At 40.7% G+C, this 20,587-nt stretch overlaps 2 protein-coding genes across 3 annotated transcripts; both read right to left on the bottom strand.

Moving 5' to 3' along the window:
* Positions 1-1,663: 1,663 nt before the first annotated feature.
* On the bottom strand, positions 1,664-9,115 carry LOC116331208 (cytosolic sulfotransferase 3-like). Of its 2 annotated transcripts, none has more exons than XM_031753810.2 (7): positions 8,909-9,115; positions 6,918-7,046; positions 6,275-6,375; positions 6,071-6,197; positions 5,885-5,982; positions 4,742-4,916; positions 1,664-4,633 (listed from the first exon to the last, which is right to left on the bottom strand). In XM_031753810.2, the coding sequence occupies exons 1-7, from the start codon at positions 9,045-9,047 to the stop codon at positions 4,521-4,523; spliced, it is 882 nt and encodes a 293-aa protein (XP_031609670.2). In that variant the 5' UTR covers positions 9,048-9,115; the 3' UTR covers positions 1,664-4,520. The 2 variants fall into 2 exon arrangements, with proteins under 2 accessions (XP_031609670.2, XP_039460994.1); XM_039605060.1 differs by having other exon boundaries at positions 6,071-6,129; positions 8,909-9,071.
* Positions 9,116-15,308: 6,193 nt separating this feature from the next.
* Positions 15,309-16,370, bottom strand: LOC116331113 (cytosolic sulfotransferase 2-like). Its single transcript, XM_031753686.2, has 3 exons — positions 16,188-16,370; positions 15,744-15,918; positions 15,309-15,622 (listed from the first exon to the last, which is right to left on the bottom strand). Exons 1-3 carry the CDS (start codon positions 16,209-16,211, stop codon positions 15,510-15,512), a joined length of 312 nt encoding a protein of 103 aa, XP_031609546.2. The 5' UTR covers positions 16,212-16,370; the 3' UTR covers positions 15,309-15,509.
* Between the last annotated feature and the right edge of the window lie 4,217 nt (positions 16,371-20,587).

The following is a 20,587-nucleotide window of genomic DNA, read 5'->3' as shown; positions in this document are numbered from 1 at the left end:
TATTTAGGGTCTGATGGCAGTTTACCATTGGTGTCCAATACCTTAAAGAATTGATGGACTGGAGCACATACTTCCTTAACACCTCCAGAATTTAACACTTCAGCTTGACACTGGTACATTGAAGGAAACCAAACCAACTCTAGGTGAATATGTTTACAACCTGAACAACTTGTAATGCAATTTAAACAAAGAAAAGAAGAAGAGGGGGAAAAAAGAAAAGGAAAATATTTGCATCAATTACCTACTTCTCTTAACCCGGAGATATGTAAATATATTACTGAGAGAGTCTTTTCTCACTCCTGGGGTTGAAAAACCTGCAACCTCCACAGTCCGTGATCAGAGAGTGTTTATTTGGCAATAACCAAAATGTCACTGTACAGTGTTTGTGAATGAGAAAACAATTGTGATAGCTGGCCAGCAAAATGAAGAAAATGTACGGCACTGAATGTGGACGTGTGTGAGTACTTCGAGGACCTGAAGAAAATATATCTATATCTCTATATCTCTCTCTATATCTATCTATCTATATAGGTGTGTGTGTGTGTGTGTGTGTGTGTGTGTGTGTGTGCTGTCAATAGAAATAAAAAAGTTCATCGCAATTTCTTGATCAATAGTGTGGTTGCAATTACATTTTTTCAACTTTACATTTAAGCTTGTAACTGACATTTATGCAATATAATGAAGTAAATGCAGAATAAACACAAAGAATGTATGCTTAAATTCAAAGAGAATTTGAATAGTTTTCTTCAATCTTTTAACACAGGTTCTCTCCTGTGAAATACAACTTTTTAAGAAGCCTATACTAAGTATATACTACTATATAATAATATATTAGTGCTGTCAAACAATTAACATGTTTAATCAGATTCATCACAGGGTTACAGAAGATTAATTTTGATCAATCATGATTAAAAATCATTCATTTTTATTCTGTGTTAATCGCATTTCATTTTGCATGAGCAAACAGACTTGAGAAAAAAGGGAAAATATACGCACTTTACATGTTTATTAAACATCTTCAACATTCATGTTAACAAAAAACTCACAAGGTCCTCTGAGGGCCTATGAGGCCATGAGCCCCTTGGCGTCAGTGTTATGTTGGCCAGATTTGTAATGTATGTCAAAGTTGTAAAACAACAGAGCAGCAAGCCATCTGTGACTTGTAGCATCGAACTTTGCACTGGTCAACACATATGTCAAAGGGTTGTTATTAGTCAGCACATTAAAATTAGCCCCATACAAATAATCATGGAATTTCTCACTTACTGCCCACTTGAGGGTGAGAAATTCTAATTTATGTACAGGGTAATTCTTCTCACTTTTGGAGAGGCCACGACTAGCATAAGCTACTACTCGAATCTGGCCCTTCTTCAACCTGATACAACGCTGCTCCATGCCTGATATGCTGGCATCCGCGTGTAATATGTATGGGAGCTGCCAGTTGGCGAAAGCGCGCTAAAATCAGTTTTTCAACAATAAGGTCAAAAGCAGCCTGGCAGGCAGGGGTCCATTTTGCCTCAAGTGTGGGTGACTTTGTTCGTGGCCAGTGTTCTGGGCCTTTATGCCTGGGGTCAAGTTCTCCCTTTAACAAGTCATTGAGAGTGTCACGACTGGGGCAGCAGCCATGTGATGTGTGGAAAGGAGGACTCAAATGCAGCACTTATTAAGATGTGAGGGTGATTTATTAAGAATACCAAACATAAAGTGGGAATGGCAAAACAGAACTAAGGATGAACTAAACTGGGAGAAAGTAAACCAAAGAGTAGCAAACCTGAACATGAAGGGAGGACAGCAGGGAGAGCACGCAGGGGATTCATGGAGAAATGCAGAGTACGCAGGGTGACACAGAGGATGAACACAGATGACACGACAAGGAACACAGACAGACACACATTATAAATACACAGAGGGAGACTGGGAAATCACACACAAGTGGGAGACACAGCTGGACCTGATTAGCCTGACGAGACAGGGGAACACTAACACCAGGGACCAACAGAGGGAGCACCAACCCAGAAACTCAGTATCCAAAACACAAACCATCCCAAACCAGCCCACAAATAATAATAATAACATAAATAAATACACTAAACACAAAATCACTGAGTCAGGACTCAGGACCATGACAGTGAGGCCTAACAATGCGAGAATAAACCCTCACAAACTGCCTGTACTACCCCACGAAACCTAGAAATGACCAAAGGTCTTTGGCAGTTTGTGGGCATGGCCATTCTTTCACAACAGCAATTTTGTCTGGGTCAGGCTGGATTCCCTGGGCAGATATTACATGCCCCAGATATTTCACTGAGGTTTGGAAGAACTTGCATTTAGAAGGGGGTAACTTCAGCCCAAAATCAGCAATGCGCTTAAGGACCTTCATCACCCGCTCTTCATGCGCTTCCAGTGAGTTGGAGAAAATTATGAGGTTGTCCAGAAACTGCCACAACTTCCTGGAGGTTAATTCCCTCCATCACTTTCTCCATGGTCTGTTGAAATGTGGCAGGGGAGTTAGTGAAGCCTTGAGGCATCCTCTGAAATTGCCATGTTCCAAACGGCATTGTAAATGCTGTCTTGGTTCGATCCCATTCCTCGACTTCAAGCTGATAGTACCCGCTCTTGAGATCTAAAACGCTGAACTATGTTGAACCAGAGTGCAGAGTGAACATCTCCTCTGTAAGATGCAATGGGTAAGCATCCTTTTTGGTGAGGTTGTTTAGTCTCCGATAATCTACCAGCATTCGCAACTCCCCATTCTTTTTCCTAACAAGCACTACTGGGGAGGCATAGGGACTATGTGACTCTTCTATAATGCCTGCTGCCAAAAGATCTTGGAGATGTCTTTTCAAGTCGTTGAAATCAGCGGGCGAAACACATCTTGTGCTTCTTTGAATGGGACATGAGGTTCTAACTCAATGCAATGAGTGACCCCTGTCACACTACCAACGTCAAGATCATGTTTTGATGCTTCTGTCACGGACCCAGCTCCGTGGGCAGTGTGGACTACTGCTATAATTATTGCTGTGATATTGTGATGTGTGTGTTGTCTGCACTGCTGCTGTTCTTGTGATTCCCCGTCCTGGTATGTATAGGCAAGTGGGTGTGTCTGTGAATGTGGTTCTTCTTCTTCTTCTGTATAGGGTTTATTGGCGGTTGGCAAACAGCAAAATGGTGCATTACCGCCACCAACTGGTGTGGAGTGTCTGTGAGTGTGGTTGAGTACTGGGTTTCAGGTAGGCCTGGTGGGCCTGTCCTATCTAGAGGATGGCCACACCTGAAGCAGATGATGACTCACACACCTGCAGCTAATGAAGTGTCGTTGGGAAGCTTCTTAAGACGGTGGCTGAGCGCTCCTCGGCGTGGGATCGTTGCGTGAGACTCCACGTTAGTGTTAGTAGTACCAAGTCCAGTGAGTGCATGCCTGCGGTAGTTGAGTGTCCTGACAAGTTGCTTCTTTGTTATTTTTCTCCAGGAAGGAGCAGGGAAGACAAGAGCAGCGAGCACGGTGTGCGGGGACACACAGGAGCGGAAGAGCACGGAGCACGGACTTGTGGGTGAAGACACGACACGGAAGTCAAGGGGAGAACACGGGATTGATTCTGTGAACTATTTACACCACTGTAAATAAACGCACTGCCTTCATCACAAAGTCCTGCATCTTGGGTCCTCATTCCCCTCATCCCCACGGTCTGCCACACAGACCGTGACAGCTTCTTTGACAATTCTAGGATGTATGTGCTCTTTATATTGTGGCGATATTGGGCTGTCCCCAAAATCAAGGCTGAGAGACACAGCAGATTGGCTACTGTCTTCACTGTGAGAAGCTAGCAGGGAATGTGCCTGGAGAGGAGGATCTTTGGCGCTGGGGGTTCAGATCAGAGAGTGCATGTGCTTCAGGATAAGGTTACTGATATGCTCCAGTCCCTGTTTGGGCACTAGTTTTTCCTAGTACTTTTAGTTGTAACTAATATGTCCACTCACCAAAGAATGATCGAAACAATACTGATAACAACAGAGGACAATTTATTTAGGGTCTGATGGCAGTTTACCATCGGTGTCCAATACTTTGAAGAATTGATGGACTGGAGCACATATAAACTTAACACTTCCTAACGTACCCTCTTAGACATCAGCTTGACACTGATACATCAAAGGAAACTTAACTAACTCTAAGTGCATATGTTTACAACCTTAACAACTTACAGTCCCTTAGAATGCAATGTTCACAAAGAGAAAAAGAGAAGAGAAAAGAAAAAAATATTTGCATCATTATATATGAATATATTAGTGAGAGAGTCTTTTCTCATTCCTGGGGTTGTAAAACTTCAACCTCCTCAATCCCTGATCAGAGAGTGTCTATTTGGAAATAACAAAAATGTCTTTTAGTCTTTGTGAATGAGAAAGCAATCGTGATAGCTGGCCAGCAAAATAAAGAAAGTATATGGCACTGAATGCGGACATGTGTTTGAGTACTTCAGTCTGAACATCATCACTTCAGATCTTCGTCACACCCAGTGGGGCCTCTAAATTTCAAAGCGAAACTTTAGATCAGGATTCTTCATCTTCTGCTTGTAGTCTTCATCAAACTTTTCATTTTGGGCCACAGTGAAGTGGTTTTTCCAGTCACCAACTTTTCCTGAAAAATGAGAAGATTTAGAGGATTTGATCAACCTAATGATAAATAGATCAGATAATGTTAAAAAGAAAATTGAGAAAAAAAAATTTCAAGTGCATACAGTCCCACCTTTTCTCATGAAAGGAGACACCTTGTGGTTCATAGTTTTGACAGCAGAGTTGTTGGTCATCTTGTTTTGTTTCATGCTGTCAAACGTCACACTGGCTCTGACTCTTTCCTTCTCTTCAACTGACGGAGACAAACCAAGGAAGGAACACAGTCGGTCTATTTCTCGTCCACAGTCCTGTTCACATTAAAAAGCTTCACCATGAGCCTGATTGTGGCCAAGTAGGGGAGATATTTTCTTTTCTTTTTGAAAAGAGGCGTTATTATTTCAAGCATCTTTATGTGCTAATATTTCTGTAGGTTTTCTAGAGTTAATGGCAAATTTTGGGAAGCTATTTTCTGTACACTTGTTTTGCCAAGAACAAGAGAGTGCAATGCATGAGATGGATTCCATCATGACAAAAGATCTCATGTCTGCTCCTACACTATACTATAACATATTCACTAGTAAACTAAACAGTTTTAACAGTGTACTATAGTTTATGATTAAATGATAAATGTGTTCACCTTAGGTAACTGCTTTAATAAATACAAAGTTTACATAGTACATACTTTTTACTGTGTGCATCATGTCCATCAGGACTACATAATTTCCTAGTTACTTGATATAGGATTACTTTGACCATCAGTTTTTCAGGAAGCAGGAATGAGTTTATGAACCAAACAGAATCCATATCAAAGCTCGTGCCCAGTACTGCCAGAAAATAAATTGGCTCCAGGTAAGCCAGAGGCACAGCAGGGGAAATTCACAAGATAGTCCTTAATTAACTGGATGGAATAAAAGTGGAAAAATGTTACTTTTTACCTCTACTCAAGTATACTTTTGAGGAAATTCACTAATAATTTTGTCAGTGTAATTGTGTTTATGTAAAATATAGCTCTACCAATTAATAATTGTAACTATAGCTCATTACGGATGGCTTTTAATGTGTAAAAATATAATTGTAAAGAGTATGCCACTTTTCAAGTCATTATTGAGCCAAAAACAATAATAAACAAAGAAAGGATGAATTATTTTACATCAGGAGCTAGACCTGCAAGATGTTTCACTTACTCGCCGTTTCTATTCTTTTGCCTCATACAGTATATAGTTTTAGACATTAAAAAGTTCAGATTAAAATTGCACATAAGCCCAACTCACCGCACCTCAATCAAATCTTCATAGAACATGTAGTAAAGATTTGAATAAGTCTCCTTTTTCTCCCACCAGTTGTTCACGTGATCATACCATGACCCAAAAGCCCCTGGAGCCACAGAACATACCAAAGAATGGTTACACAGGAATAGAGATGCTATTCACCTTTCTTTACACCAAAACTACACTGAACTCACTCTTCCCCGCCATGAATCCCTGCAGATAGGAGCTCCAGTCTCCTGGTTCTGGCAGGGCACTGTTCATGCGTGCAAAGTGGAAATAAGACACTACATTGTCCTTTGCATTACGGGCCACATAGATTATCTGTAGAAAGATGACATTAAATTATAATCTGTGGGTTTCATGACTTTCTCATTATTGTAGGTACAGATATGTATTACCCTGCAGCGCTGCTGCCAGAACGACTGTGGTACAAACTGGACCGGCAGATGTGTTTTAATGAGACGAGGAGTGGTGGGAAGTTTCTCTGCCTGCTCTGTACCTGAGTGATAAAAAGGATTAGTTTGTGTTCATAAATTTTAAAGTTCAAGCTAAAGAGCTAAACTGCATAATCTAGTAATAATTCTCAATGTTTTACCCATATAATCTATGTAAAGAACATTGTTATAAAAAACATTGATTATAGCTGTTTTAAAAATTAAATAGCCATTCAGGAATACAGATTTCAAGACAGACAGGTAAGTCCGGTAAACACTTTTAGATATCTTAAATGCAGTGGCTGTAATGACTTGTATATGCATTATACAAACTTAGTTGGACTCTTTTTTCATTCATTCAGACAAAATAAAACAGGTCTTGTTTTATATCTCAAAAGTGCAACAAAAGCTTCTAAATGAAACACTTGCCAGCGAGACCAGCTGGTTGGACCTGCAAATGAATCTATAGGACCATTTAGAGACTATTCGAAATAATCTCTGAAGGTCCTAAAGATCAAGGGCTCTAAATAAAAATCTACACGTGTTTTTTGTTATGGTATGATATGGTAGATAACATTTGAGTGACCATGAACACATTATTTAACACCTGTGGGTAAACAAGGTTTGCAGATCTCCAGGAAGGGTACTCTATCATTAAGAGGGATGGATGTTTGACGGTCTGGACCCATGTGTCCAAAATATAGAAGATCGAGGATGTAAGACACCCATGTGGTCCCTAAGAGTGAAACAGATATATGCTGTTCAGTGAATTATCAACCCAAGATAATATAAGCTTTAAAATCACATTTACAATCAACACACTCAGTTAGCATCATTTTAATTCCTTTTGAAGAGCTTTAAAAAATAAAGCTAATATAACTTACGCACACACACATGCACACACACAGTCCACAAATTTGGACTTTGCGAAGGCCGTTCCCGAAGATTAATGTTAGTCCTCTTTATCTATTCCAGTTTCGATGTGTGTTTGGGATCATTATCCTCTGGAACACCCAAGAGGGTGCAAGTTTCAACTATCCAGCTGTTAATTTGAGGTCAGATTGAAAAATGTTGAATTCTTTATTATTCCATCCACTTTGGGAAGCCTTCAGATTCAGTTTGAAAGTAGTAATTCTGCGGCAGGAGGTGGCAGTGCAAAATTCACTTCACAGTCAACAGTGACACTGGTGTTCCAGCAGTTCCTGAATATCCTCACCAATTTCATCCCATTTCATGACTACAATCTGGGTGTCATGGTCTGTGGCTCTGTGTCTGAGGAATGTTTGGGATGTCTCAGTGGCCACACCCTCTGGTTGGGCTGTCACCATCACATCTGCATCCCATTCCAGGCGATTACCAGGAGGACTATTTAACCCTGCACAGACAGCTGCTCCACGCCAGTCCTTTAGTCACCCCTCAGTAGTAACTTGGCTCCCTGCAAAGCTTTGTGAACGTTCAGGTTACTGTCCGGCGTTTTGTGCCTGCGACCTGCCTGTCCTCCTGTCTGCTTCGATCTCAGAGTGTACCACCTGATCTCGTCTCCGCCTCCTCGGTTTGAACTCCCACGGACACACTTACCCTCCGAGTCCCACAGTCTGGCTCTGATCGTAAGCCAGATTGCTCTAGCCCTGCCTTGTTGTGTGTCGCCATTCCCCTGCACACTAGTAACCTTTTCCCCTTTCTGTTGCAGCCTTCTACGGTCCTGATCACAGCTTCCCTGTGCTGTGATGCCAGTTTTCTTCAGTTATGCAATTAGCCTCTCGCATCCCTTGGTTATTCTGGGTCACCTTTGGTTGAATAATAAAACTTGTACTTGCTCGCACTGAAGTGTATTGAGTTTGTTTTTGGGCCCCACTTGTGTGCGTGAATTGAGGTTCATGACACTGGGTCTTCTTCCAGACCCTGGCAAAGTGGTAACACAGCCAGATAACTTGTACTTACATACGATTGTTGTAACTGATTATCTTGGATTCTGTGGTCATCTAAAAATTGCTCCAATAGACTTTCCCAACTTCTGTAAATTTGCAGTTCTCCTTCTTAGATCTTCACTGATTTTCTTGGACTTTCCCATAGTTCTGAAGTTTGGTAAATCCAACGAGTGCTGTCAAACAAATCCTTTTTTTATGCTGCAAAGAGAAGCTACCAGTTGCAGTTAATCATGATCAGTAACAAGAAGTTAATAGTCCTTGGCTTTGTCAATTTGATAGACATCTTAGAACATTCAGCACCACTTAGTAAACGCTTTGAGTGCATGTATATATTTGAGCCTGTGTTTCTACTTTTTATCAAAGCATATGGATTAGAGAAAATCCAATAAATTCAAGGTTGTGCACTTAATTCTTGCTTTTTAAATAATTAAAGCTGTATGTTGTACAATCATTTTACCCTGGAAAAAGAGTATTTAAAAAAGTGTTTTAAGCCCCTAATTACCATGAAATTCAACCCTATGATTGATAAATGTAAACTTCTGATCAAAGCTATGTCTATAGGTGTACATCTGCAAAAGTGATGGTGATTGTTAATGTTGCCAAGTGGGAGCATACACTTGGCCAAAGATCCTTGAGAAATATCATATAAAAATCTGTCTACCGAGGTTACCTGCTTTAGGGTAAGTAGCAATAAGAATATCATCTGGTCTTGCTTTGAAGTTCTGTAGATTATCCCAGTTGTCAGTAAACTGATGGACCATGCAGACTCCGTGGAAGTCAAACATTTCTGGCCGATGTGGCACCTCCATCTGTTTTAATAAATAGCTTTTTTTCTAAATAGCTTCCTGAGTTTTCTTTCATATATCATCTGTTTTATTTCTGACTGCTTCATCACCTGATCATCTCTGCTCCTCCTTCCGTGATTCTACTCCACAAATCAGTAACCTTCACTATTTCTAGCCACACCACACTTTGTGCACTTGCTTTTCAGGGTTCTGGTTTTTCCTGTTCGTCTCTGGATTGTGCCTCAACAAGTTTTCTTTTGTTTGTTTCTCTTCCTGGTTTTGTATAAATGTTTAGATCAGGTATGATGCCATACAATTCTGCAAGCTTCATGTAGTTCAACTCGTTGTTTATGCGTATTTCTCAGAGTAACCTACTATTAGTTCTTGATTTTTTGGAATTATATACATATATATATATTTAAGTCATTGAGTTTATATTATCCTACCTCCACTGTGTTCCCCGTTTCTTGTTGTCTGAAGTTGTCACGGTACTGGGTCTGGTGACCCAGTGTTTATGTTGCTGATTTAATATTCTTTGATTATTGTTATTCATGGTTTGGGTTATCTTAATTTCTTAGGTTCTTAGTAACCTTAGTTCTCCCTCCCTCAGCGTTTATCTTAGCCTGTGTATAGTCTCTGTTCCCGTGCCTTCCTCGTCACCCTTGTCTCTATGTTCCCTACGTCTCCCCCAGTCACTGTGTTAAGTTTGCGTGTCTTGAGTCTGAGTTTTGATCTCTGTGTTTCCTGTTTTGTTTTAAAGTTCGTTGTCCCACGTATTCAGTTTTGCATCCTCCCCGTCTCGTTATGTGTGATTAATTCCAGTTGTGCTCCCCTCCTGTGTCGTTGTTGTGTGTTACTGCATATGCTATGTGAGTTTCTCTATGTTTCTGGCTTCCATCTCTGCTCGTTTTCTAGTATTTAAGGTCTTAGTTTCTAGTTTAGGTCTATTCTTTGTGAGTTGATTTTTTGAGTGTCTGCACAGTGCAATAAAGCTGCCTCTTTATCCTTCTGTGTCCTGCGTTTGGGTCCTCATCCTGCCTGCCACAGCACTAAACACGACAGAAGTGATGCTGGATAAACTGACCCTGGTGAAAATAACAGTTAATATTTCATCATTAGATTTAATCCAATTAATCATTGAATGTTTATTTTTAATGCAGAACATATGATTTTTAAAAAAGAGCCAAAAAACAAACAAAAAGAAAAACATGTTTCCCTGTAGAAGTTTTGCACTATGCATTTTCTCATTTAACCCTTTGAGGTCCACACCAAGAAAAAAGAAATGGAAAAAATTTTTGTTTGCATTTCTTATTGACTTAGGTGAGTAATAACCACAATCATTTTTTTTCAATAGAACCTGTAGTTTTGAAAATATTGATCTCTACCAAATGGTTGAGATGTCACTTAATGGTAAAAGTATGAAATGTCATGCAAATACAAGTACATTAGATAATACAGTTGAAAAAATCAAATAAAGGGCCAAATTATAATTAAATTAATAACAAAAACTATCCAGGGCATTGGATACAGTTTATTTCTAGTAGCATGCCAGTGACAATTGCTGGTTTTCATTCCATCAAAGGAAAGTATCATATCAAACAACAAAATGCATATTCTTTTAATCTGCAAATGTGAAAAATGTGCAACAGCACAAAATACTCACATTCAGGCCACTTCTGATTGAATGCTACTGTGCAAAATCATTTTTGTTTAAAAATAAAATAAAAACAGTGTAAATCAAGCACATCTGCTTGTGGTTTTGGTCGATGGGGTCTTAGGGTGTAGCATTTATTCTGTAGTCTTGGAGAGATGGATCATGGTTGTCCAACTCTAGATTCTGGCTTGTTAACTTGGTTCAGACACAGCCAAGCAGAAACCTTTTGAGAGCCGCGGTTTCTGGTCCAGTAGGCCACAGTCCCTCTTGTTGACCAGGTATTCAAGTCAAGTATGTATCCAAACAGTGGAATATGCCATCTCCTTAACTTGTAACTTATAACTTGTCTTATACAGGTGTAATAGCCAGAGATGGGCAGTAACGCGTTACTTGTAACGCGTTACTGTAATCCGATTACTTTTTTCAAGTAACGAGTAATGTAAGGGATTACCATTGCAAAAACGGTCATTAGATTACCGTTACTTTCACGTAGGAACGCTGCGTTACTAAAACCGTTTTTTGCGAGAATGTCTCATGATAGTGACGTAAGCGAGTGCGACGTTCGTGACAACAGGGGCGTTTCTCAATATGCGTACTTGTGCGTACTTGCGTTCTCGTGTACTCGTGATACGTCATCAGTCGGAGACCAAGTACTGTTCCAATTCGAAGTACGCATCAAGCCGAGAACGCGAAAAAGTCCCGGATGTGTTCTCGCTCCACCCGTATTATATAAAATAGAAATAAAAGCGTTCTAACATCTCACCTGCTTGTTTTTATTAAGGTATGTACACTTATGTACATATACACTATTTTTATTAATAGAGGTTTCACTACTGAGGTTAATAATGATATATAAGTCACTTAGATCACTTCTAAATGTTAATGTTTGGTTTATTTCAGTGTTTTATTTGTTCCTGAGTAAACCGGTTTGGCTGTGATTAAAGTTAAGCTTCATAACATGTTACTCACAGTTAAATTAAGAGGGACGGCAGTAAAAACTCCGGACCTGTGACATCATCACGTGCGCAGGTGTTCCAATTGTACATATCGCGAGTCCGTGCTCGCGTTCTCGGCGGGTGCGTACTCACCGAGAACGCGAGTACGTACTCGCGTACTTGAGAATTGAGAAACGGCCTCGCTGTCTGCAGATCAACAATGGATAATATATCAAGTACGGGAGAGAGTATGAGTGTGCAGCGTTTAAAGCGTGGAAGTACTGACCTTACTTTGAGTTTGATTCCATAAAAGTGACAAAAACATTAGCGTCCGTTGTGCGTGGAAGAAAACTTCTTTTACAGCCTTAACTTCCAAGCAAGCGCCGAGTGCGCTACGACTGTAATGGGAAATTCACAGAGAAACTCGCGGAGTCTTCAACTGACCGCTGCGGCACACCTGCACCAGGGTAAACCTCCGCCTACCCCAGTCCTGCTTTACAGGTGAAAATAGAGCAACTAGCCTTTGACTTTATTTATTTTCTGCTGTGTTTTACTTGCATCTATTTGAAAAAGTGAGTGTAAACACAAAAAATATTTTATTTTATGTGCTGGAATGTGCAGAAAATAGGTTTAAATGTTAAACAAATTTCTTCCAGTCAGAGAATGTTGCATATAATTTAATTTTTGCTTGATGCATAAAGTTAAAAGATTAAAACTAATAAAACAAGTTTTAAAAAGAGACATTTCCATTTGATTACATTTTGTATGATGAATTATGCAGAAAAAGTAGAATTGGGCTGAAAGATCTATCGCTTTATCACCTATTCAGGTTGTAAATTGTGTTTTTAAAAAGTAACTAAGTAATTAATTACTTTTGAAAATAAGTAATCAGTAAAGTAACGGGATTACTTTTTGGGGGAAGTAATCAGTAATTAGTTACTGATTACTTTTTTCAAGTAACTTGACCAACACTGGTAATAGCATATCAGAAAGTTTAATTCCTCCCATATGCTAATTATATACAGGGATGAGTGATGGGCATGGAATGGTGACCTTTGCATTGGACTCTTTGCTCCACCGTTTGACCAATGAAAGAGGCAGAACCCACATGCATTGTTTAGAAGGTTGATTATTTGTTTTCAAACCATTTTATTGCAATCAGACCTTCATCAGACCTGTAATTACAGGCTCCATGGCCCTTCTTCATCAGGTCTTTGTCTGCCATCAGGGGAGCTCCACCAGTGCAGTTTGGTCATACAGTACCAATGCACCCAAGGAGGTAGGCAAGTTCTGGACCAAGCTGAAACTTGTGAAGAGCTGAGGTTCTTTTATGAGTTTGCATAGTGTTTTTTTTTTTTTTTTTACAACTTTGACCCCTAGAGGTAGCTTCTGCTCCTTTTCACTGAGTGGAGCATTGAAGAATGTAGATCCCCTTTGATACAGCAGCAAGTCGTGGATGATGTCAGGAACCTGGGTCTCCTGACCCAGCGTTTTCAGTTCTTTGTCATCTTTGGATTATGTTAAGTTCATTTGTGATTTATTCTATGGTTCCTAGGTTTTGATCCCCTGCCCCTCATGTTTCTCTGTGCCCTCTGTTCTGTGTTTTCCTCTTTCCGTCACGTTCTCTCTACCTCTCTGTTGTGTGCCGCCTCCTCTTCCCGGAGAAAGCGGCGTACATGCTGCCATAAACTGGACATTAAAGAACAATTCCCTGAGTTCCAATGACTGTTTTCCACACTCTTTATCTGATTCTTCACTTAAAATGAACAATACACTCACCTCTAATTCATGGGGAGTTTCCCTCCTGGATGATGATGTGGACTGGGAAAACTTTTTCTGCTCTGCTCCCTCTGAGCTGGGATTTATTAAGGACAATTACTGCACTTTAAAACCTCCAAAGACTGCCAAAGCAAAGACTGCAAATCGTGGTGGCAGAAGGGCTACACCAATTTTTGATAAATCAGTTTTACTGACCCTGTGTGTGTTAACCCTGCATCTGCCCAGACTGTTTTATCTGAGCCTGCTTCTTCGTGTACCTGTGTTCCTGCTCCCAGGGCAGCTCGGGCCCGGTTTTTCTCTGCACCCATTTCAGTCCCTCGGGTGGGGAAAGCTGAGGTTCAGCTGGTCCCTACTCCGGCTCCCAGGCCGGCTGAGGCTCTGTCGGTCCCTGCACCCGTACCAGCTCCTCAGGTGGGGGCAGCAGCTGCTCAGCCGTTGCGGGTGCCTGTTACAGCCCCGAGGGTGAGGGCAGCCATGACTCAGCTTCCTACTGCACCCGTACCCTCCTACACCCGTATCTACTCCTCGGGTGGGAGTGACTGGTGTCCGGTCCCTGAAGTGAGGCCAGCCAGTACACAGCCTACCTCTGCACCCGTACCTACTCCTTGGGTGGGAGCAGCTCGTCTCTGGCAGATGCCTGCACCCGTTCCTGTGTCCACTGTAAGCTCAAGCGAGTCTGTCTAGCCATCTTCTTCGTGTTCAGAAGGCTCAGAAGGGTTAGCTCAGCCACTGTCACAACTGTCATCACTACAACAGCCACTACAACATGTATTACAGTCCCTTGCTCAGTCATTAGCCTAGTTCTTAGCTCAGGCATTGGCTTTCCCACCAGTTCATACTCCAGTGCAGCTCCCTGTAGCTCAGTCTCCAGTGTCTCCTGCTCAGCTCCCTGTCGCTCAGTCTCCAGTGTCGCCGGTTCAGTCCCCTGTAGCGGTTCAGTCCCCTGTAGCGGTTCAGACTCCTGTTCAGTCCCCTGTAGCGGTTCAGTCCCCTGTAGCGGTTCAGACTCCTGTTCAGTCCCCTGTAGCGGTTCAGTCCCCTGTAGCGGTTTAGACCCCTGGTCAGCACTCACCCACCTGGTCATCTAAACATTCAGCCAGGGGTCCCAATACCCCCTGGCTCTGCATCTGCTCCTGCTGGAGGCTCGAGTGAGCCCATCCAGCACTCCGCGGCTCCCACGCCACCATCTGTCTCATCCGCTGGGGGTTCTGGAGAGCCCGGCCAGCACTTCCTCGTGTCCGCTGGAGGGTCTGAGGGACCGCTTCAGCCTTCATCTGTCTCCGCTGGAGGGTCCAAGGGATCTATCCAGCCTGCAGCGCCACCACCTGCGGCTTCCATGCCGTCACCTGACTCGTCTGGTCCTGACTCGTCTGGTCCTGTGAGTTTGCGTTTGGGTCCAATCCCTGCCAGCACACAGCCGAAACATGACAGATGATGCCAGATGAACTTGCTTGGCAGAACAATTTAAAGCCCCACTCATCTGGTTTGTTGGCAATATACTGGTGGAGAGTGCCAACCCTTGTGGCTTCATATGAAAACCATGACCTCAAACACACTGTGGTTGAAGGTTGATGGTATCATAAGTATCATGCCACAGGACTATGTGATTTTTCGCCGTATAATTGTTTAGCTTCCATATAGTACTTGTTAAACATGAAATTATAATTTTGACAACTTAGTAAGATTAATTTACCAGCTACTGTAATTTGATTAAAAGGTAATCAATTGTGATATTTGTGATTTCCACATGTTATTCTTGATTTTTATATATTTGTTGATATTAACTCAGAAAGTTACAAAAATGACTTACTGAGGAAATTATTTCAGCATATTCTTGCTGTGCTAGCACTTAATATGATTTCTCAACAGCAATGGATAAACAAAATGGGTCTAGTTCTCTGATTTTATGGCAAATAATCAATTTTAATAACATTTAGGTTATGTTAGCATTAGCACCATTAAGTGACAAATCAGTTATCAGTTTGGTTTGAACTCTGCCACAGGTCTCTATCACCTACCTGAAATTTAGTTCGTTTAAAATTTAATATCAAATGTGACTTATTTTTTAACTATTTAATCACATATCAGTGCAGAGTTCCATCACACCCAGCTGGGGCTCTAAATTTCATAACGAAACTTTAGATCAGGATTCTTCATTTTCTGCTTGTAGTCTTCATCAAACTGTTCATTCTGGGCCACAGTGAAGTGGTTCTTCCATTCACCAACTTTTCCTGAAGAAACAGAGAAAATAATTCAGGTTATTTGATCAACCTATTGATAAATGCAGTACTCAGTTCTCAGAACAAACACAGAGGGGAAAAAACAACTAGGTTTAGGTTTAGACATTTATACCTTTTCTCATGAAAGGAGAGATAGTCTGGTTCATTGTATCGAAGGTGGAGTAGTTGGTCATTTTATTTTGTTTCATATTGTCAAAAGTCACACTGGCTTTGACTCTTTCCTTCTCTTCAGCTGAAGGAGACAAACCAAGGAAGGAACACAGTCGGTCTATTTCTCGTCCACAGTCCTGTGTGAAGTGTTATTTTATATTTCATTTATATGTTCTTCAAAGAAAATGATACAAAGCAAAGAATTTGAAGTTGAAATAACAACTGCATAATCTTTCTTTTGGTAAACATAGAAAGAGGGTCCCACAGACTGGAACACCAGACGAAGTATTTCCTAAAAGCTATTTGATCTTTCAGCAGGGGCGAAGTGTTTATTAACAAAATCAAGACACTTTTCAATGTAATGAGCTTTGTCGTAAATGGGACACTTTAGCACAGCTCATGATACCTCAATCAAATCTTCATAGAACATGTAGTGAAAATTTGAATAAATCTGCTCCTTCTCCCACCAGCCGTTCACATGATCATACCATGATCCAAAAACCACTACAAACACACAACAAAACACAACAGAGTGTTTACATTGCAAATAAAATGAAAACGTGGTCTCTTCTTTCTACGGTAAAACTACACTGAGCTCACTCTTCCCCTCCATGAAATTCAGCAGGAAGGTGCTCCAGTCCCCCGGTTCTGGCATTGCACAGTTCATGCGTTCAAAATGAAAGTAGGACACTGCATTGTCCTTTGCATTGCAGGCCACATAGACTACCTGCAGAACCAGACAACAACAAGTTCTGTTTCATAAATCCCATGTCTCTATGGTTACAGGTATATATGCGTGAATTTTACCCTGCAGCGCTGCTCCCAGAAGGACTTTGGTACAAACTGGACTGGTAGATGAGTTTTAATGAGACGAGGAGTGGTGGGAAGTTTATCTGCCAAGTCTGTACCTGCAAGGTAAGAATGATTGGTTTGCCACTAAAATGTTGGCCTTTTCTAGATGCCAGAGGTCAACATGGCTAAAAGGCCAACATTTTAGGGCAAATTTGAGATGTTTTAGATTTACAGTGTTTGCACACTGACAAATAACCAAATCGAATTATCAAGCAAAAAAAGAAAAAGAAAAATTGCACTTGATTAAAAATTATATCACTCTGTTCAGACAACAGCAAATGAGAAACACACTGAGTGAGGTTGTATTTTAGCAGCTGCCGTTTCAACGTGTGACACACATAAATTTATGGAATCAAAACTGATGTGAGACCTATTAGCAAAGGGGGTTTGCATATCTCCAGGAAGGGTACTCTGTCATGAAGAGGGATGGAAGTCTGACGGTCTGGACCCATGTGCCCAAAATACAAAAGATCTAGGATGTAGGAGACCCATGTGGTTCCTGAGGTTGAAACAGATAAAACCATGCTGTTCAGTGGGAAATATAGCAATCCATGAAATCATTTATTTTTAAAAAAGAAAAAAAAAATATAGTAATTAGCTCTACACAAACCTTCCGACCTTAAGCTTTATTTATATAGTGTCTTTCAGCACAACATTCAGCTCAAAGGGTTTAACTTGACGAGATAAAAACAAATTTTAGAGCCAATAAAACACACACAGAGATAAAGAGAGTCTCAAATAATTTCCAAGGCTTTGATTTGAGTTTGAATCAGTTTACTTTCACATTTCTTCACTTTCTGATGTTCACCCAGGCTGGCACAATTCTGTCTCTAAAGGTTAAATTAACCTTACCTGCTTTAGGGTAAGTAGCAATAAGAATATTATCTGCTCTTGCTTTGAAGTTCTGTATGTTGTCCCAGTTTTCTGTAAACTCTTTGATCATGCCAACTCCATGGAAGTCAAACAGTTCTGGTCGAGGTCGCGCCTCCATGTCTTGGCTTTTTCACTTTTATTTTTAAATTAGAATACCTGCCTGAGTTTTTATTCCACACTTTAAAGTGTCTTTCTCCCATTTAATGTAATTTTTAGTCTGCTTTTTTGTTTTATTCTCTGCTCCTCCTCCATATCACAAATTAGTAACCTTCAGTAATTATACCCTCAGTGCACTTTGCTTTCTAAGGTTGTTTTAAAAAAAAATTGTAGATCATCCATTAACCCGCTCCATTATTATTTTTATAATATCTTACAGATTCAGAATAATAGGATTAAAAAGTTTCTTATCTAACTAGATGTCAATCATTTAGTATAAACTTGGTTAAAAAGGAACTCATATCAACAGTAACACATCAACAGCCCGTATGGTACTGATTAATGATTAGTCAAAGCACTGACTGCTTCTGAGAAAAAGGCACAGGCACAGTGCCAGCAGTAAAAACTTGCACAACAGCAGAGGTGAAATATCAATATGAAGGCTATTATGTTTCATTTCCAGCTTTTGTCCCACCTGCTTCCAATCAAAAACACAAACACAATGACACTAAATCTTCTACTAAATCTGAGTTTGGTTTGCCCTCTTTCTCTCCTGCCTTAGGAGCCACCCTTTGCACCTGACCCCACTCAGCAGTTAGGCACTGAAGTAGTAAAACTTGGTAGGGAATAGCCACCATGGAAATGAGCGCTGCATGTTTGTCGCCTCACTCCTCGTTGACACTGAGGAACTTTGCACCAGCCAACATGTATGACAATTTCCCAGCCTTTCTAAAAGCTGCTCAAATAGGGACAGGGTGAGGGATATTGATAGGTTGCAACTTTAAAAAAAACACACACATGCACTTTTCCTAGTTTTTTATAGCATAAGTGGAAGCTAAATTTGTTTTTTATGGTGTATGTATTATAGTTTCTTCCTTTATCTAATAGAGTAACTGTAAAAATGTCATTGCAGCTGCTGATGTGTCTGGCGATGATCTGTGTGCTTCAGCAAAAAGAATCTATAGATCAGCACGTCTTTGTTAGGATGTTTGTTGTTATTCACATGTGTTGACTTTTGTAAAGTAGAACCAGTTATCATGTTTGACATTGTCTTAATATGTGGAGCATGGGGAAAATATAGCAATGCTAACAACATTACATAAAGCAGATGGCAGCGATACAATGTTAGTTATGTTTTGGTGTCTCTACATGGTGAAGAACACAAACACAACTAGCTCTGTCTTTTCTCTCTCATGGAGTTTTAAGATAACTTTAGCCTCAGATGAGTGGAAAAAAAATGTCATTGTCTTCCTGTAGTTCTGAACTTGGCCACACCTCCCTACAAAGCTTCTGAGCCCATTTTTGAAGGAGTCTGTATCCAGAGAAGTTACCACTTCAATATGGACTGCTTGTTTAGCCAGGCAGGTAAAAATGACACCATACCTCTTCACTGTACTTTTCCTACTCTTCACTTTAAAAGGCCCAAAATAATCAACTCCAATCCAAGTAAAGGCTCATTTGGTGTAACTCTTTCAGAAACAAGTCTGCCATCTGCTGGCATACTGACTGAATATTTAGTCTTCAACAGATGACACAATTTGAGATTTTCTTTCTAAAGGTGGCAGTGATCCAGTGTTTCTCCTGCAGCTTGGATGCTCAGACTCTGTAGGCATGCATGACCTGCTCAACTAACTGCCTACTCTCAAATGCCTACAATGGCTAAACCACAAGATCCAAGCACCAAGATTCACAAGTGCCTAAGGATCTCTTTCTTGGACAAAGATGAAAGGCATTGGGGTTGTATTAAAAGTGTACTTGTTTCATTTTTGTTTTTTGTGCTTCCCAATATATTATTCTGATCTTTATTTCTAGCACACTTTATGTTGCATTTTTACATTTTCTTGAGCATTATGAAATAGTGTGTGTTGCTTTAATGTACAACTTTTGAGAGATGGAGGTTCAGACTGCATGAACATTCATAATCTGTCATGGTCTCCAAGTTCCTTACACTGGCCCACCTTTTTTCTTTCTTTCTCTCTCTTTTTCCTGTCAGTGTTTGCATGTATGTTTGTGGGAGTTATTTTTATCTTCCCATCAGTAGTGGCTCTTCCTGATTCCCCACCTTCCTGCCGGCCAGTCAGTGAGTCTCTGATCACATTCACCTGCGGCTCGTTAGATAATCAGGCTGTCTACTTAAGGCTGGAGCTGGACTTTCCATGCAGACCTCTCTGTGTTCTCTGAACCCTGTGAGCATAAAATGACGTTATGTTTGCAATCTACTTCTGTTTCTTGATCCATATTTGCGTACTTTAATCCTTTCAATCCTCAATCCAGTGCTCCAAGCAGAGATGCTTCTTTTAATTTTTTTACATTTTTATTTTCTTGACAAAATGTAGCAAATGTAGGCTGACCGTAGCCCTGCATACTTGTGACACATTCTCCAAAAATAATAATTTGATGAGTGAAAGACAATTTGAAATTTTTATTCTTCTTGATCTTTATTAATGACCTGCTTTGGGGTATATTGCAATTTGCGTATCATCTGGCTCAGCCTGAAATGTTACACTCACACGTTTCGTAATACCAAAAAAAAAAAAAAAAAAATATTAGACACAGTTAATTTTACAGAAAAAAAAAGTTACTCAAAACCTACCTGGTTCTGTGTGGAAAAAGTCATTTTTCACAGCATTGTAAACCTTTCTGTCTTTCGAGAACAAAGTTTGCAATCTTGAGCTCAAGTGCAGAAATAAATTGACAATACAGCCCCTCACTGTGCTTTTGGCTTCCATGCATTGATCCTCAGCAGGTCAGCCACCAATCAGAAGGTCGGTGGTTCGATCCCAGGCTGCCTCCTGGCTGCATGCCAAATGTCCTTGGGCAAGATACTAACCCCATGTTTGCCTACTGGTGGTGGTCAGAGGGCCCGGTGGCGCCAGTGTCCGGCAGCCTCGCCTCTGTCAGTGCACCCCAGGGCAGCTGTGGCTA

Source organism: Oreochromis aureus, linkage group 20 (assembly GCF_013358895.1).
Source record: "Oreochromis aureus strain Israel breed Guangdong linkage group 20, ZZ_aureus, whole genome shotgun sequence".
In the NCBI taxonomy this organism is placed as follows: Eukaryota; Metazoa; Chordata; class Actinopteri; order Cichliformes; family Cichlidae; genus Oreochromis; species Oreochromis aureus.
Note: the sequence above shows the minus strand (reverse complement) of the source record. Positions and strands in the feature narration are given on the sequence as shown.

Coding starts and splice junctions, on each gene's coding strand:
- LOC116331208 (XM_031753810.2), bottom strand. CDS start 9,047: ATGGAGGTGCCACATCGGCCAGAAATGTTTGACTTCCACGGAGTCTGC. Junction 6,376..6,917: donor CAAACCTTGTTTACCCACAG/GTGTTAAATAAT, acceptor TTTATCACTCAG/GTACAGAGCAGGCAGAGAAA. Junction 4,634..4,741: donor GTCTCCTTTCATGAGAAAAG/GTGGGACTGTAT, acceptor CTCATTTTTCAG/GAAAAGTTGGTGACTGGAAA.
- LOC116331113 (XM_031753686.2), bottom strand. CDS start 16,211: ATGTTCTATGAAGATTTGATTGAG. Junction 15,919..16,187: donor TCTATGAAGATTTGATTGAG/GTATCATGAGCT, acceptor CACTTCACACAG/GACTGTGGACGAGAAATAGA. Junction 15,623..15,743: donor CTCTCCTTTCATGAGAAAAG/GTATAAATGTCT, acceptor CTGTTTCTTCAG/GAAAAGTTGGTGAATGGAAG.